Here is a 16,275-nt window from a genome sequence, read left to right on the forward strand (position 1 = left end):
AAGTGAATTGATTTGAGACCTTGTGAGCTGTAGTTGCTCATCTCTGGTTTTGCTTTTTATGTCAGTAGCTGGTCTTAGAACGATTGACTACCTCCCCGCTCCCCACCCGCCACATTCTGAGGTTGCTGGACGTGGGCTATTTTAGGATGAAGTCAAGAATGTCTAACGCAGGCCAAAGGCTTCATCTGAGCCACCAGACTGCTTCTTTCCACTTAGAAGAGACATCAGAGCCAGAAGGCCTGTGTGGTTTGCTCTAAATAAGTAGCGCCTAACTGGGCCTCCGTTCACTTTTTTTTTTGAGTGTGAGTGTAGGTACTGGGGCCTGGACTCAAGCCCTGGGCACTGTCCCTTAGCTTTGCACTCAAGGCTGGTGCTCTACCCGTTGAGCCACAGCTCCATTTCTAGCCTTTTGATGGTTAATTGGAGATAAGAGATTCTTAAACCTTCCTGTTTGGGTTGGCGCTGAACTGTGGTCCTCAGATCTTAGCCTCCTGGGTCACTAGGATTACAGGCACGGCCCTGGCATCCAGCCCATTTCACTTTCAGTGTGGATGGAAGAGTCCATAAAGGGGTGTCGCTCCCAGACAGCGCTGCTGTGACGTCCTGTGACAGACGCGAGCCATCCTGTAGGTGACGTCTGGCATTCCCTGGCGTGACAAATTGGTCACACCAGAGAACATTGACGAATGACCCCTTGGTAGCTCAGGGTGGCCCGCCACCAAGTCTCCCCCAGGGATAAAGATACTGGAGGTCATCTGCAGATAAGGCCGAGTTGGGCGGACAGAGGACATAATGCATGACAGTGTCCAGGATCTGGAAGATTGGAGCAGGCAAAAAATGACTGAGCGGAGGAGCAGGAGGAATTCTTGTATTAAATCCTACAGTTATTGTCAAAAGAAATCAATATGTCGAGTGTGAGTGGCCCTGGCTGCTGCCCAGAGGCAGAGGCCGGGTCTCTGCTGCCCGATGGAGCTGGCAAGCCTCTGGGACGCCTCTGCACTGCCTTTTACTGTTACTTCTTAATCAAATCCATGATCTGTGAAATTGATCCTTTCAAGGGTCCAGTTCCCTAGCACTGGTTCCTTCCTATTCCTTTACAACCTTCACCACTGTTTCTGGCATTTTTTTTATCACCCCATGGCCCCTGCTAACCTAATCTACTTCCTGACTCTCCAGGCTGTTCTTGCAAATAAAGTTTTATTGGCACACAGCCACGCCCATTCCATCACACTTCCGTGACTTTCACTGTAAAGGCAGAGCCGAGAACTGGAGCCTTTGGATCATTTACTGCCTGGTGCATTGCAGGAAAGGATCAAGCACTCCCTGCCCTCCCCACCCCCGTATCCCCACACACAGATCCCCCAAACCTCAGCCATGTTTTGTGGCACACCCGGACAAATCGCCTTGTCCCTCCCGGTGAGGTAGAAGGAAGTGGATGGTGTTAGTAACTCTAAGAGTCCGTGGCCAGCCACTGGTGGAACTGCCCTGGGCAGAGTCAGGCCTCCAGGCTGTGACCTCACACCGCTGCCCCCCTCCCTGTCACGCACAGGCTTTGAGGCTGAGTTGGGGCAGGAATGCAGCAAGAGCCACACCTGGGAAATCTGTGCCGCATCTCACTCAATGCTCTATCGGCATTATTCAGGCCCATAGAGATGCAGCCATACCTGAGCCTCACGCCTCTGAGGGACCCCTACCAGGGCGGGGGGGTCGCTTGTCCCCTCGTGGGGCTGGGCTGACTGGAGGTGGCCTCCGTTGTCACCTGAGGTTGCTTCTGACTCCAGTTCTGTATCTCTGACACTGGAAAGAATCAGAGTCCCATAGTAGAGATTCAGTTAAACAAATGAGGACAGGGACCTGTAGAGCAAATGAAAACAACATCTACTGCGGTCTGCAGGTTAGCACTGCAGTTCAGTGGGGGAAATGCACGGAAGACCCCCAAATCACGGCAGTGCACAGTTTCCCGGCCCTGAAACCTCCCGTGTCCAGTCACCCCGTGCGCCATTCCCGCGTCACAGGGGTCACGGTTAAACCTGTCTTTGTGAAGGAGGCTAAGCTGGCTCCCCATCTTCAGCAGGTCCTGCAGGGGCTGCCACCCTCAGGATCGGCCAGGCTTTCCCCTCTGCGAGAGAACCAGGCGTGTTCAGGGTGACCGTTCTCTGGGGCACACATTGTGGAAATCAGGGAGAGGGGACCTCCCAGGGGTGGGCATAGCAGGGCCAGCAGCACGCAGGACAGGGAGGAGGTGGCAGGAGTGGCCAGTCAGGGGTCACCAGCTCCCCAGCTAGAGGACGCTGCCTTATTTAGCTCATGTTCAGTGAGCAGCACCGAATGACAGGTGCCTGCCTTCGGCAGCCATCTGTCACAGAAGACAAGCGCGGGAACGCCGGAAATGCATGCTCTCTGATGGATGAGTGCTATGGGGAATATATCAGTGTCCTAACAAATGACTGTTCACTGGGTGACGTCAAAGCCAAAGGGGGTGCCGGTGGCTCCCACCTGTAATCCAAGCTACTCAGGAGGCTGAGATCTGAGGATCATGGTTCAAAGCCAGTCAGGAAAGCCATGAGACTTATCTTCAATTAGCCAACGAAAAGCTAGGAGTGGAGGTGTGGCTCAGTTGGTAGCATGCCAGCCCTGGGCAGAATAGACCAAATAAGAGATTGAGGTACTGAGTTTAATCTCCATTACGCAAAACACACACACACACACACACACACACACACACGATGTGAGCTCATTGTTGCTGAGCTGAGCCCAGCTCGGGTGGCACAGGGCTGTGCCCCCTCCTCTAGGGGCCCTGTTGGACGGTCATTCCGGGCCCTGCTGGCTTCTGCCAGCTGCTGGCCGCCTCACCCGCTCCCATCTCCGCAGCATGGTTCCCTATCTCCTCCTCCCGACTGTGAGCTCTCTGCTGCCTCCTCACACAGGGACATTTGTAGTGCCAGGTAGAGAATAACTTTTCACATAATTCCCTTGCATGAACCTGCACGAACCCTCAAGGGGTCCAGGGACACCATACTTTTGGGGCACCCTGAAGCAGTGGCCCACAGAAGAGGAGGGCAGAGCCAGGAGGGCGGATGAGGCTCCCGGGTGGTACCGGACAGAGGGGAAGGCAGAGGCAGAGAGCGGGCCTGAGGCCAGGCCAGCAAAGGCAAAGCCGGGGCGGGGTGCTGGGATGGGGGCGGGAGGTCAGGACGTAGGGTCAGGGAAGGCCTTGGCTTTGATTATCTGGAATAGAAGCCTCTGGTCTTGGTAGGCTCGCCGGCTGCTGCCCAGGGAGTTGAGACTTCTCCCTTCTTCGTTTTGTGCACCTGTGTCCTGGGACCCGCCCAAAATGCAGCAGATCCTGAAGTAGCAGGGCGGGGGCTGGGCCTGGCTCTGGGTACAGCTCAGCCTGGCTAGCACGATGCATCCCTCCCGTGTAGAACAGCGCCTGGCGGAGCCAGTGCAAGGCAGCCCAGAGGGGAAGGGCGGTAGCGATGATGCATTTGCCTTGTTGATACTCTGGAGCCACGCAGTGAGGAACAGCAGAGCCCTGCTGGTGAATCCAGAGACCCCACACCCTGAGCTCCTGCCTCCAACCTCAGCCGCCCAGCAGCTTGGCTTGGAGCCCCACAATCTCTGAACTGTTTGCGTTTCCCTAGGGACAAGGTCCCTGGGATCCTGGAATCTGTTGAAAACCTAAGGGATCTGGCAACGCTGCACCTCCCTCCCCTGAGCAGCGTGGGGGTGGACTCACCCGCCCGTGCTGGGCCTCCTGTGGGGTCCCCCATGGCTCCCCCGCTGTTCCTCACGTCTGCCTGGCTCCTGGGCGTCTGAGCTCTGTAGAGAGTCCTGCAGTGGCTGGGGGCAGAGCATGTCACAAGAATTACTCAGCCAAGCCTGGGGTTCCTGGGGTGGGGGGAGGCCTGGCGTCCTGGGCTGAGCCTGGGCCCATGTGACCCTCACGGACAGATAGCCGCGTTATCCTGAGGGACACATGGCCAGGCCGGAGGGGGGGGAAGGAGACTCCTGCTGGGCAGGTGCAGGCAGGCTCCCCAGTTCCTGGTTCTCGGTTGGAGTTTGCTGGTGGAGCTCAGGCTCAGCCCAAGGGGCAAGACCTGGTGGACAGCTAGGGTGGGCCGGTAGCCGTGAGCCTTCTGTGTCGCTGTCTGAAGAAGGTAACAATGCAGTCTTCATATTGCCACAGACAAGTCAGTGCGATTTAACTAGACACAACAGAGCTTAAAACACATTCACTGGCCCAGCGCCGGTGGCTCACGCCTGTAATCCTCTGCTCAGGAGGCACAGGTCTGAGGTTCAAAACCAGCCTGGGTAGGAAAGTCCATGCGACTCATCTCCAATAAACTACCTAAAAAGCTGGAAGTGGCGCTGTGGCTCAAGTGGTAGAGTGCAAGCCTTGAGCAAAAGAAGCTCAGGGACAGCGCCCAGGCCCTGAGTTCAAGGCCCCCTTCCCCCCCCCAAAAAAAAGATAGGTAGTCCCTGATCTGAAGAAATTCATAAGCGGTGTCTTCATCCCTTTTGCCTTCTTTGTTCTCCTGAAAGGATGGTTCTGAGAGTTTGCCTTCGCGGCCCACAGGTCAGGGGGAGGGAGGGAGAGGAGCCAGCCAGGCCTGGGTGCAGGCCTGGGCACCGGCTGGGCTGGCAGACAGTGTGGAACACGAGTCACTCCTGTTTTCTCCTTTCAGATGGCAGAGCAGCTCATGACCCTGGCCTACGACAATGGCATCAACCTGTTTGACACAGCCGAAGTCTACGCAGCTGGCAAGTAGGTGTTTCCCTCTCCCCCCTCCCCACGCATACTCACAGATACATGCACGCACGCACGCGCGCGCGCGCGCGCACACACACACACACACAGGAAAGGAGGTACAGCATACCTGGGAAGAGCCTGAACTCTGGTATCTGGAATTCTTTTTTTTTTTTGTCGGCCGTGGGGCTTGAACTCTGGGCCTGGGCGCTGTCCCTCAGCTCCTCAGCTCAAGGCGAGCGCTCTACCACTTGAGCTACAGCGCCACTTCCAGTTTTCTGGTGGTTTATTGGAGATAGGAGTCTCACGGTCTCTCCTGCCCGGGCTGGCTTTGAACCAGGATCCTCAGATCTCAGCCTCCTGAGTAGCTAGGATTACAGGCGTGAGCCACCAGCGCCCGGCTGGTATCTGGAATTCTTGCTCCCCAGAGTATCCCAACCTTGCCTTCCACTCTGCCTCCTTGCTTAAACCGTAAATGGCCTCAAGAGGCATTTTTATGAGCCGAGAATTGCTCCCCGAGCGCCCTAGCACCGAAGTGACCACAGTCCTTCTGGTGCGAAAGACAGTGCGCCGGGCCTGAGCTGTGGTTAAGCTGTGGTCTGGCGTGTGGCGACCTGCAGTAAGCTCTGCCCATGCGCGCGCACGCACGCTCACACGCACCTGACATTTCCATGTCTTAATGATGCAGTTAGAACTGCAGGGAATGTGGCTTAATCTTAGCGCTGGAGCGAGGCCTGGCCTCGAGCTGAAGGAAGCACCTCCCATCTTGGCAGTGAGCTTTTCCTACTCAATGATGTCCAAACTCCGCTCTCTCCAGCCAGGCCGCTTGGCTTCAATTTTAAAGACTGGCTGGAATCAAATCATCCACTCTCCTGCTTCTTATTTCCAAAACTCAGCTTTTGTCTGTGGACTCATTTGCGGGCTCTCTCTCCGTCCTCTTTCTGCCCCGCCCCGCTCCAGCCCGTGGCTGGGCTGGCTGCAGCTCTGGATTGCTGGGGACCCTGGCCGTGGGGCCTGCCGCCTGTCTCATGAAGCTTGAGCTGTGACCTGCGGCCTGCAGCGGGTCTCAGCACCCAGCATCAGGGAACCCAGCTGAGCCCCTGCCCAAGTCCCAGCCCTGGAGTAGGGGGCTGACAGTGGGGAGCCGCCCCCCGCCGCCCCCCGTCCCCCTAAACCTTCTCCAATCCCCATCCGCAGCCTTTCCATCTCTTCAGTGCCACAGTCCCCTCCTACTCTTTCCAAACTAACAGCGGTTTCCAATCAAGAGGAAACGCTTTCCAGACAGATTCACTGAGCTGAAGAGTCTGAGGTCAAAGCAGCCCAGATGCCAGCACAGAGGCCCCTCCCTCCCTGGGCCTCCTCGCTAGCCCAGCTCCTGTCTGGGCTCTGCCCACGAGTGCACCTAGCAAGCAGCTTCAGAAGACCCAGCCCTGTGCACACAGGTCCCGCACCCCTCCACTGCTCAGCGGCCTGCATGACCCTCCCCACGCCCCCTGCCCTCCCCTGGACGCATAGGACTGGCATGCAGAGCAAGCACACTGGGTCCTGGGCCAGGGCCTCTGAGGAGCCCGTGGCTAGGAGACAAGGCCTGAGAGAGCAATGTCTACTCAGAGTGCCCTTGGGGTAGGCAGTCGGCCAGCACCAGCCCTTTTGCTGACTGAGCTGGCCAGGTACACATCATGCTTCTCGCGCTGACACTCATTTGGGCATTTTCCAGAGGACTGCAGGATTTCTGGTGACTTGTGAGCCTTCCACATTCGCAGTCTGCAGCCAGGATAACCAGCAACAGGCTTGGGCCAGACCGAGGTCTTCAGTCACTGCAGCCCCACCCCACCTCCCTCCTCTCCAGACCCGTGGTCAGGGACCTCAGAACGAAAGGAAGAGGCCAGGGCTGGGTGAATTTCCCATGCATCCTGACCATAACTTAGGCGCATTCAGAATGCATGCTAAACAGCTTGCAAATTAGAGCCCATTATTTCTGAGCGGATGACTCAAGCGCTTTTATAATTGGAATGTAGCACGGGGATGGCTCATTCCCGTCTGTTGTTTTTGCTCAGAAACATTTTGCTACACACAGAAAGTTCTTAAAAGTTAATCCAGCACTGCGGTGCCAAGCGAGGCTGGAACAGCCTGCTCGTGACCCCAGCTGGCCCGAGCTTTGACGCAAAACCCGGAGTGGCATCAAAGCAGAACAAAGAGCGGGCAGCCTGGCATCTCTCTGTGTTCCAAATCGAGAAACAAGAAGGACACGTGCCAGCGCGCATGCCCGTGTGCATACGTGCAGACACGCATGCCGTGCTCCGGGAAGTCCCACCTTTGGGCCGGTGTTGGTTGTCTGAACACAGAGGATGCCTTTTACAAACAGGTGCGTGTGGAGATCTGGCCTGTGAAGCATTGCCAGGCATTTCTCTCAGTGAATCTCCAGCAGGCCAAGGAAGCGGGCAGATGCGTGGCCGTGGGCCTTCCCTTTCTCCACAGAGCTGTGGCTGCTGCTCCAGGAACCTACAGAGGCCCACAGGCTCCTCAGGGGAATAGCAGAATAGCAGAACTTCCCCCTACCAGCCTGGGGCAGCCCCAGGCCACGCCCCCTCCAGAACGAGCTGCCAGGCGGGGGCCACACTGCCAGCGCCAGTGACATTTAGTTTACAGAGGGTTGTCACTGTGGGGCTGGGCTTGATTTCTCTCAGCCGTGCCATGATGCAATCCCCATGTCTTGCTCTTGCTTTGCAGGGCTGAAGTGGTATTAGGAAACATCATTAAGAAGAAGGGATGGAGGTAATTACTCGGTTCTCTCTGCAGTCTGTCCCCAGAGCATACACACAGGGAAGGCAGGGTCGGAGGTGGCACAGGGCAGCAGTTGCATTCTGGGATTCCTGGCTGGGGTGAGCAGGCTGCCTGGCGCTAGCCTGGGCTTGGATGGCGCTGGGTTGGGAAGAATGAGGGCTTGGAGGTTGCTCTTTGCTGGTTGGTTACAAATGGAACATCCAGGGGTCACCTTGTCAGGCCCTGGCCAAGGCCTGGAAGTCCTTGCTGAAAGGGGAGACTTTAGCTGAGTGCCAGTGACTCACACCTGTCATCCAGGCTATGGAGGAAACTGAGATCTGAAGATCAAGGTTCAAAACCAGCCTGGGGAAGGAAAGTCCTTGTGACTTTTATCTTCAGTAAACCACCCAAAAACCAGATGTAGAGCTATGGCTCAAGTGGTAGAGCACCAGCCTCGAACAAAAAAAGCTAAGGGACAGTGCCTAGGCCCTGAGTTTAAGCCCCAGTACCAGTGCAATCAATCAATCAATGGAGAGACTGTTCCAGAATGAAAGTAGCTTCTTCAAGGGAATCCAGTGTCCACACCACAGGGGGCTTCCCTTCAAGGAGCTAGGACTAAGGGTCTTCAAGTCCCCTGTGGGTGTAAAGTCCAGCTCTCCGCATGGTAGAGGCGGCTCTGCTAGAGAGCAGGAGCATGGAGACCGGAGCACCGGCCGCACTGCGCCTCCTATTGACCCCGCTCCTCAGGGAAGCAGAGGCCTGGCGTTCACGTGCAGTCTCTAGCCAAAGGGCTCCCGCAGTGGCCAGGGCCAGCAGCAGGCACCCACTGTGGAAGGCCACGTACAAAGGCCTCTTGTGTAGAGCACTTAGGATCAGAGGAACCTGGGTGCCAAAGAGAAGAGCCCGGAGGAGGGGCTCACGGGCCCCACCTGTGAGTGGAGCATTTTCAGACCCTCTGTGCAGGCTGTCTGGACTTGGTCCTTACCTTCCCAGGCTGGCTGGACAGTCCTGGTCCCCTAAGAACTAGGAGTACTTCAGCCTAGTGCCCCGGCCCCCATCCCTCAGGGCTGCCTCCAGGAAGGTGATGGAGGCTGTTGGGGCCTGAGGTCCCTTCTCAGCAGAGGCCCCTGCTCCCATGGATGGCCGAGCCCCGCTCCACGCTTGCTCTCCTCCCTGCCTCCCTGCCTCCCCCCTCCCCCCGCCACTTGCCACTCTGAATCTCACTTGGTTTGCAGGCAGCTCCCACCCCACCTGGCATGGGCTCTGGACACCCTTTCTCTCATGCACCCCATCAGGTTGTTTGTTCTCAGCCCTCAAGGATCCCCAATGAGGTCCTCTTTGCTTTCAAATTCAAGCTGCACAGATTAGCCAGTCCAGCAGCCTGCTGGGTCAGCGTCCCTCTGGCCTGGGGTGGGCGCTGGGCAGCCGCTGATGCTTCTGGCCCCAGATCGCGCTGGGTGCGTGCGGCGGGAGCAGCCGCCTGCCTTGGTGGTCCCCAGGGAGACCGGAGGTAACTGTCACACACAGGACTGTTACATTCTTCCACTGGAAGGGACCTTGGCTCTTGCTCTCCTGGGGTCCTGACCAAAGCCACAGCCCGATGTCCCCAGCACAGAGGGGGGAAAAGATTCAGGCTCTGCTGTCCAGCCCTGTGCTGGCCTGCAGTTGGGGCTGGCTGCATGGTGAGGGAGTACCAGGACTCCAGACATGGCGTGTGTTGCAGAAATCCACCCCTACCCCCCTACCCCAACCCCCCCCACCCCCCCCCGCCATCCACACCCCGGCTCCCAGCTCGGGGAGGGGCTGTGTGCTGTGAGCTGAGGGAGTACCCAGGGACCGTGTCCAATGCCTTCTTTTTTTTCTATCCCACAGACGGTCCAGCCTCGTCATCACCACCAAGATCTTCTGGGGTGGAAAGTAGGTGCTGTTGCCACCGGTGGTTGGTGGGTTCTCTGGTGGGAGGATGTTGCAGGAGGGTGGGCTGTCAGACCCCAGGCTGCGGCTGGCTTGTCTCATATTCAAGCCTCACTTGATTTTTATTTTTCCTCCCATGTTTTTTTCCCCCTGATTACAAGGGTAACATCCTAAAACTTCTGGAAAACAGGAAGTTAGTGAGCTATCCAAACTACCCCCCCATCCCTGGGATGTCACCCCATCTAGTATCGGGCTCTTTGTTGCCGCTGAAGCTGGGCAGGCTCTGTCACATAAATTTATTACACATATGGCTGCGTGTGGCACCTCAGATTTGTAATCCTAGCTACTTAGGAAGAGGAGATCAAGAGGGTCACAAAAAATTGACAAGACCCCCCCCTACCCCCATCTCAACCAATAAACATCTGGGCTTAGTAATTGATGTGTGCAGGAAGTATAAATAGGAGGGTCACAGTCTATCCCAGCCAGGGCAAAAAGGACTGGGTTGTGGCCCAAATAGAATGCCTGCCTAGAAAGTACAAGTCCTTGAGTTCAAACCCAGAGCCTTTCTACCCAGTCATCTATCAGAACCCTGCATGGATAATAACCAAAGATAGTTCATGCCTATAATACTAGCTGCTCAGGAGTCAGAGATGTAGATCAGAGTTTGAGAACACTCACTAGACTCCATCCCTAAAATAACCTGTAAAAAACAAGACTGAGGTATGATGGTAGGATGCCTACCAAGCAGCCCCCAGAACTGAGAAGAGGTAAGCACACACACACTTGTATTTTCAATGTGTTTTTTTTTTAATCCAAGTGAGATGGAAGGGTGAAAGCGGGAGATGGCACCCCCGGGGGTCAGCGTGCAGCCCTCTGCTTGGCCCCGTGGGAGTTCAGCCCGAGCCTGTGGTGGCCCCCACGGGGAGCTGGGCTGCACCTCATATTTGCTGACTTACCTTTTTGGCCTGATGCAGCATCATAAACCTCTTCCCAGCCCGCACCAGTGTAGCTACTCAGGAGGCTGAGATCAGAGGATCATGGTTGGAAGCCAGCCCAGGCAGCAAAGTCCCCAATTATCTATGGGGAAAAAAAAAAAAAACTGGAAGTGGCGCTGTCACTCAAAGTAGTAGAGCCAGGAGCAAAAAGAGCTCAGGGACAGCACCCAGGCCCTGAGTTTAAGCCCTAGGACCAACACAATGAGTAAATAACAAAATACGATCCCTAAAGACTCCCTAACACCCCTTGCATCCTCACATGCCGGGCTGTTTTTCAGAGCGGAAACGGAGCGGGGCTTGTCCCGGAAGCACATAATAGAAGGTGAGGAGGGACTCCGGGGTGGGCCCCCAAAACCAGTGCCCCGCCCCACGCCCAGCAGAGGCCCTGACTCCGAGACACCTGGAGCTCTGATGAGATCCTTCCCTTAGACCCCAGCCAGGCGGCGAGTGGGTTTCAAATGGGGCTGCCCGGATGTGAGCTTAGCCTGTGCTCTTACCGCCTTGGCAGCTTTCCTAGTTGAGTTTATTAAGGTAGTATTCACTCTATGAAACAATGCGGGGGGGGGGGGACTCGATCCCAGGCCCTCCCACCCCACTGAGCCCACGTGTCTACCTTGGGTTCTGAGCAGATAGGAGGACTGGCTGGTGAGCTCCGCAGCCAGGGCCTCTGCAGGGGCCTGACAGGTGCCGTCCCTCCTTGCATCATAACCTGTTCCAACACCAGCCATGGGCTAAGGACCTGGGCTTGTCCTGTCCCAGGGCATCGGACCTGTGGCTCCTCTCTCCCTTTGGGACATACCTCATTCCTATGGTGGCTTCTCACCAAAGGAATCCATCCGTCCACTGTGTCACAGCTCCAGATGCAGGGGTGGGGGTCTCCGTCCCTTGAGCTGGGCACAGGGAGGGTCCACAACTGTCCAGATGTGCTAACAGCAGTAACCCCCCCATCCCTGGCAGGTCTGAAGGCTTCTCTGGAGCGCCTGCAGCTGGAGTATGTAGACGTGGTGTTTGCCAACCGCCCAGACCCCAACACCCCCATGGAAGGTAGGTGCTCCCCGACCACCAGCCTCTCGGGCCCAATGGGTTCCCGAAGAACAGAGCTAGGCTGATCAGAGGTCTAACCTGAGGCCCTGGCGGCCGGCAACAGGACCCACAGGGCACACAGGGCAGGGGCCGGTCACCGGGGGTGGGGGTGGGGGCAGGGGGGGAAGGGTCCAGCTCCCTGGCGGCCCCAGGCTGAGTCGCAGCTCTCTCTCATGGGCATCCACGCCTGACCCACACCTGGCTGTGTCCAGAGCTGGGTGGGGCCTCCTCCTCTCTGGGCTGTGGAGGTTTTACAGCCAGATGGTGGTATGGAAGACTCCAGGCAACTGTCGCCTTGTCTGCAACCTGGCTCCACCGGGAGGGTTTAGGAATCTTTTGCTCTGAGGGATAAATGGTTACCTAGAGGAGGAAAAACAAATACGTTCGGCGCGTTGCAAAGCAGTTTGGGTTTCTTTGGCGTTTATTTATTCTCTCCACTCCTGGCTCGAGGCCCCTCCCATCTCCCCCACCGCCCGCCACCAGCATCTTCTCATTTATGCTTTGCTGCTTCAGGGACTTGGAGAGTTGTATTCAAGTTATTTGTTGTCATTAGTTTATATGTGTGTGTGCGTGTGTGTATATATGCATATATATATGCACACATGTGTGTGTATATATATTTTTTCTTTTACGTTTTAGGAGAATGTGTGCTCTTCACCAAGTGATTTGTGCATCCCCTGCCCCGCATCATACCGCGCCTCTGTGTTCCCACAGCTGTAAACTCTGGTCTCTAAATCTTTCTTTTATCACCAGGGGACCCATTTAGTTCTTCCAAGGCCAGGACATTCGTCATAGAAGGTACACAGTACCCTTAGCCCACCATCGACTTCTGATCCGAGCTGCATTTTATGAGACAGTGTTCTTATTTATGTGACTCTCTGGCCCCAGATGACAGACCTCTCCATAAAATGCACACGAGGGGAGGGGGAGCGCCCCGTGAGGACATCTTGCAAGTGAAGGGAAAGCAAAACGGCTCTGGAGCGGCCTGGCCACCCATCCACGCTGTCATCCATCTGTCCCCTGCGCACATGCCGCCGCCGCCGCCGCATGCCCCACGGTGCCTGCGCTAAGCTGAGCTGCCCTGGCCCGCTGTCTTTTGGGGGGCAGGGGCAGGATGGAGAGGCTCCTCTTGGTCTGAGGATGCTGCCATCCTCACCTGGGAACCCCGATCTTGGATGGTTCCGTGGGAAGGGTCAGGGAGACCGAGTTTCTACGAGAAGACTTCAGAACATGTAGCCCCCGCCCCCCCCCAAGTCTTGTCTCCTCCATAGCTCACCTTTGACAAGCTTCTGTTTCTGCCAGCTACCCCACCCCACCCCACTCAAAACACGCTGACTCCTTGTGAGCTCTGTGGCTGTGTGGCTGGGTCCCCCTCACACCTGCCACCAGGTTTCTGCGTCAAAATAGAGTCACGTTCCTTGTTGGAGATGACCTAAGCAGATGGGATTGATTCCAGACCTGGGACAGGCCGCTGGCCAGGCCCGGACCCGCCCCAGGACCGGCCTGGGTCTCCTGGGAACGGCGCAGCGTTCCGCACCGCCGGCGCTCCCGCCTGCCGCCTGGCGCTGCCACCTGAGCTGCCCATGTATTATTTGTGATGCACTCGTGGTGCCCCGGCTTTTGTCAGGCGCTGGAAAGATTTGCCTCTGTCCAGCCGGCATTAAAGACTAAGGTGAGGGACGGTCGTCCCTATCTCTGGGGCCGCTGACCTCACGCACGGGCAAATGCATAGCACCTCCTCCTCCGGGCTTCCCGTGTGTGTCACCCCCACACCGGCCTCGTCCCAGTCCCCCCCGAGCTGTGCCCAGAGCCCAGTTACTCCAGACAGACTCAGCCCTCGGCCTTGTCTCCTGGCACAGGTGGGCTCCTCCCCACCCTTACATGAAAGGGGCATCGCGGGGCATCACGTGGTCTCACTGGTTGGGGTCTTCATGACCAGAGAGCTATGGGGAGGAGGTCGGGGGAGGAGGCCGGGGAGGGGCTGGCAGTAGGGACCCTCTGCCTTCATTCTGTCTGGCATGTGGACTAAGCCTTGGCTGAAAAAAAAAAAAAAAGCAACCAACAAAAAAAAAAGGTTAAAGCTGCGTGGCCAGGTGGGCCGGACAGGAGCGTCTCTAAAAAGCAAACAAGGGCAGCCTTGCGGGAGACCAGCTGCACTGGGGGACAGGGGCGAGGGGGTACGAGGCCCCTGTAGATCTGTCACCCTTCCCCACCAGACACATCCTCCTCACAGCTGACATGCTGGCGTAGAAAGGGACCCAAGAGGGTCCCTGAGAGGCCGACTCCCTGCCCGCCACGGTGCTCCTCACCAGGCTGGGACGAAGGACCCACGAGCCACGTCCTAGGTGGAGGAAGAGGGCAGGCCCTGCAGGGGTGGAGGCCAGAGTGCGGGTTTCCAGGGGCTCTGGGGCCCTGCGGGAGCAGCCCACCGGCCCTGGTGGTCTGAGCAGCAAGCAGCCTTTGGGGTGCCGTAAAACAGGCAAGACAGGAGCCAGTACGGCCGCCCTGCGTGGTGGGGGGGAGTGGGGGGCGGGTGGCTCGCTTCCTGCCGCCTCCACCCTCCAGCCACCTCCGGGCACTGCAGCCTCCCGTCTGGAGCGGGCTGCTGCGGAGGGGAGCGTTGTGAGGCGGAGGTCTCCGCTTGGCGTTGGGAAACGCTGTTCCTCCTCCCCACGGAGCGTGAGACCTGGGAGACTCCACAGAGCAGCCCCGGCTCCCCCTGCCCAGCTGAGGGGTGCTGGCAGTTTGAAAATGGAAGGCCAGGTTCTGTTGTCCAAACCACAATGTCCCCAGGAGGCAGAAGCCGCCAAGGACCCCTAGGCCCAGCAGGCTTCATTGGCTCACAGAACTTTTTGAATCTAGAAAGGAGCTGTCACCTGTCAGAGATGGGCACCCCCCCACTTACCTAAAACAAGGGGGACGCGGCATCCAGCTGCACTCCCTAGGCCTTGGGGAGGCTCCGCTCCACAGAGTTCTAGTTATATCCAGAGCTCCTGGAGCCTCACACTGTCTGCACCCAGCCTCAGCCCTTCTCAGGGAAGAGCCGGCCCGCCGGGCTCTGGGCCCCGCCCGCCCTGGGGGGACACTGGCCTGGGCCGGCAGGGCCCGCGAGGCTTCCTGTCTTCTTCCCGCACTGGGAGAGCTGCCCCAGCCCTGCCCTCTGGGGCCACGTAGGGCCTGACAGGTGCCACGGTCTGGCCCGCGGAGGCCTCCCGATTCCAGTGGGATTGTGGAGAAGCCGCACAGCGGGGGGAAAACCGTCATGTGTTCACAGCCCGTCTGGAATGAACAGGGTCCCCAGTTCCCCCCCCCCGGGTAGACGCCCTCCACCACCCCTCCCCCCCCCCCCCCCCCCCCCCCCCCCCCCCCCCCCCCCCCCCCCCCCCCCGTCCTAGAGCCTAGATCTCACCTTCCGCCCTCCAGGGAGGCACCCGGCCACCGAGTTCCCGTCAGGCTGGGAAGCAGCCGGGCGGGCGGCTGTGTTGGGGACCCGCTTCTTGGAGTAGGAGTTCCTTCCCCTCCTCCCTGCTGCCATCCCAGCCCAGCAGCTCGAGCCAGGAAGCACACTGCTTGCAAGACAACTCCGCAGCCTCTCCCTCCTCCCAGCACCCTGCCTGCATTCGCAGAACGTCCCCGGGTCGGGCCTGACGCCCGGCCCGCCCCACCCACACCTCCCTTCTCTCACACAGAGACCGTGCGGGCCATGACGCATGTCATCAACCAGGGCATGGCCATGTACTGGGGCACGTCCCGCTGGAGCTCCATGGAGATCATGGTACGGTGACCCCGCATGGGCTGCACGCGAGTGGGGCGGGGGAGGGGAGCTGGGGCCGGGAGTGGGACCGCACCGTGGGAGGGGGGCAGTCACGCTCACAGGCCTTGCAGACACAGATCTCTGGTGAATCGTGGCCCTGGACAGGAGCTTTGCCTCTCTGAGCCTCAGTTTCCCCACCTAGCATGGCCTGCCCTGAGGCTTCTCTGAGAAAACACCTGTGATGCCCTCCACCAGGGTCCCACAGGTGGGGATGGACTCCCCACTCCCTGGGAACTGGCTTCCCTTTAACCCCCACGGCCGTGTGAGGTAGAGGCCAGGGAGCATGCTCAGGGTCACACAGCTCGGGCCATGCGGCTCTCAGCCTCACTACTGATCATTTCCTCCGTGGAGATGCTCCAGGCTGAGGACCAACGGGGTCCTCAGGAAGGGTCAGGGTGCGCCCCGTTCTGAGCTGTGCAGGGGAGAGGCCCGGAGAGAAAGAAGTCACCTCCAGGTGTGCAGCGGGAGGAGGGAGGCATTGTGCTGCATCTCCCTCAACCTCCCATCCAGAAATGAAACGGTCTTCAGAAGCCCCTGGAAAAGTGGGCCTTGGGCGCTGGTGTAGGGCAGCGGGAGTTTGGCATGTCCTGGTCTGCCGGCAGCCAGCACTGGGCTCTGCAGAGCATCAGTACCACGACCCCCCCCCCCACACACACACACACTTCCCAGATGCTAAGTCTCAGATCAGAGGGGGACAGGGCCTGGGCCTGGGCTCACCCCAGGGCGGGAGCAGAAGGAAGCTACAAGCTAAGGCCCTGCGCTCCCAGCGTGGAAAGAGACTGCTGTGGCTGGGTCCAGGGCCCAGAGCAGGGGCCCTGCCCGAGACAGCGCAGGTGCCAGCCCCCGAGCCAGCCCGCTCCCTGCTCTTCCAAGAGCGCTGCCTCCCAGGGCGGGGAGGGGGCTTCCCAGGGATGCCTCTGCGTCCTCTCCCCGGGCTCCTGGGCCCCAGACTGACG

The 16,275-nt window shown here is 58.4% G+C and overlaps 1 protein-coding gene across 3 annotated transcripts in view; it reads left to right on the forward strand.

Annotated features, from left to right (window-relative positions):
• The window catches only part of Kcnab2 (potassium channel, voltage gated subfamily A regulatory beta subunit 2), a 77,096-nt gene that overhangs the window by 58,355 nt on the left and 2,466 nt on the right, over positions 1-16,275 (forward strand). For all 3 annotated transcript variants that reach the window (XM_013035665.1, XM_013035658.1, XM_013035674.1), the window contains 6 exons: positions 4,689-4,768; positions 7,481-7,525; positions 9,386-9,430; positions 10,701-10,744; positions 11,380-11,466; positions 15,195-15,280. In XM_013035665.1, coding sequence (XP_012891119.1) covers positions 4,689-4,768; positions 7,481-7,525; positions 9,386-9,430; positions 10,701-10,744; positions 11,380-11,466; positions 15,195-15,280 — 387 coding nt within the window. The remainder of the gene's footprint in view (positions 1-4,688; positions 4,769-7,480; positions 7,526-9,385; positions 9,431-10,700; positions 10,745-11,379; positions 11,467-15,194; positions 15,281-16,275) is intronic.

Source organism: Dipodomys ordii, unplaced genomic scaffold (assembly GCF_000151885.1).
Source record: "Dipodomys ordii isolate 6190 unplaced genomic scaffold, Dord_2.0 Scaffold6, whole genome shotgun sequence".
Classification (NCBI taxonomy): Eukaryota; Metazoa; Chordata; class Mammalia; order Rodentia; family Heteromyidae; genus Dipodomys; species Dipodomys ordii.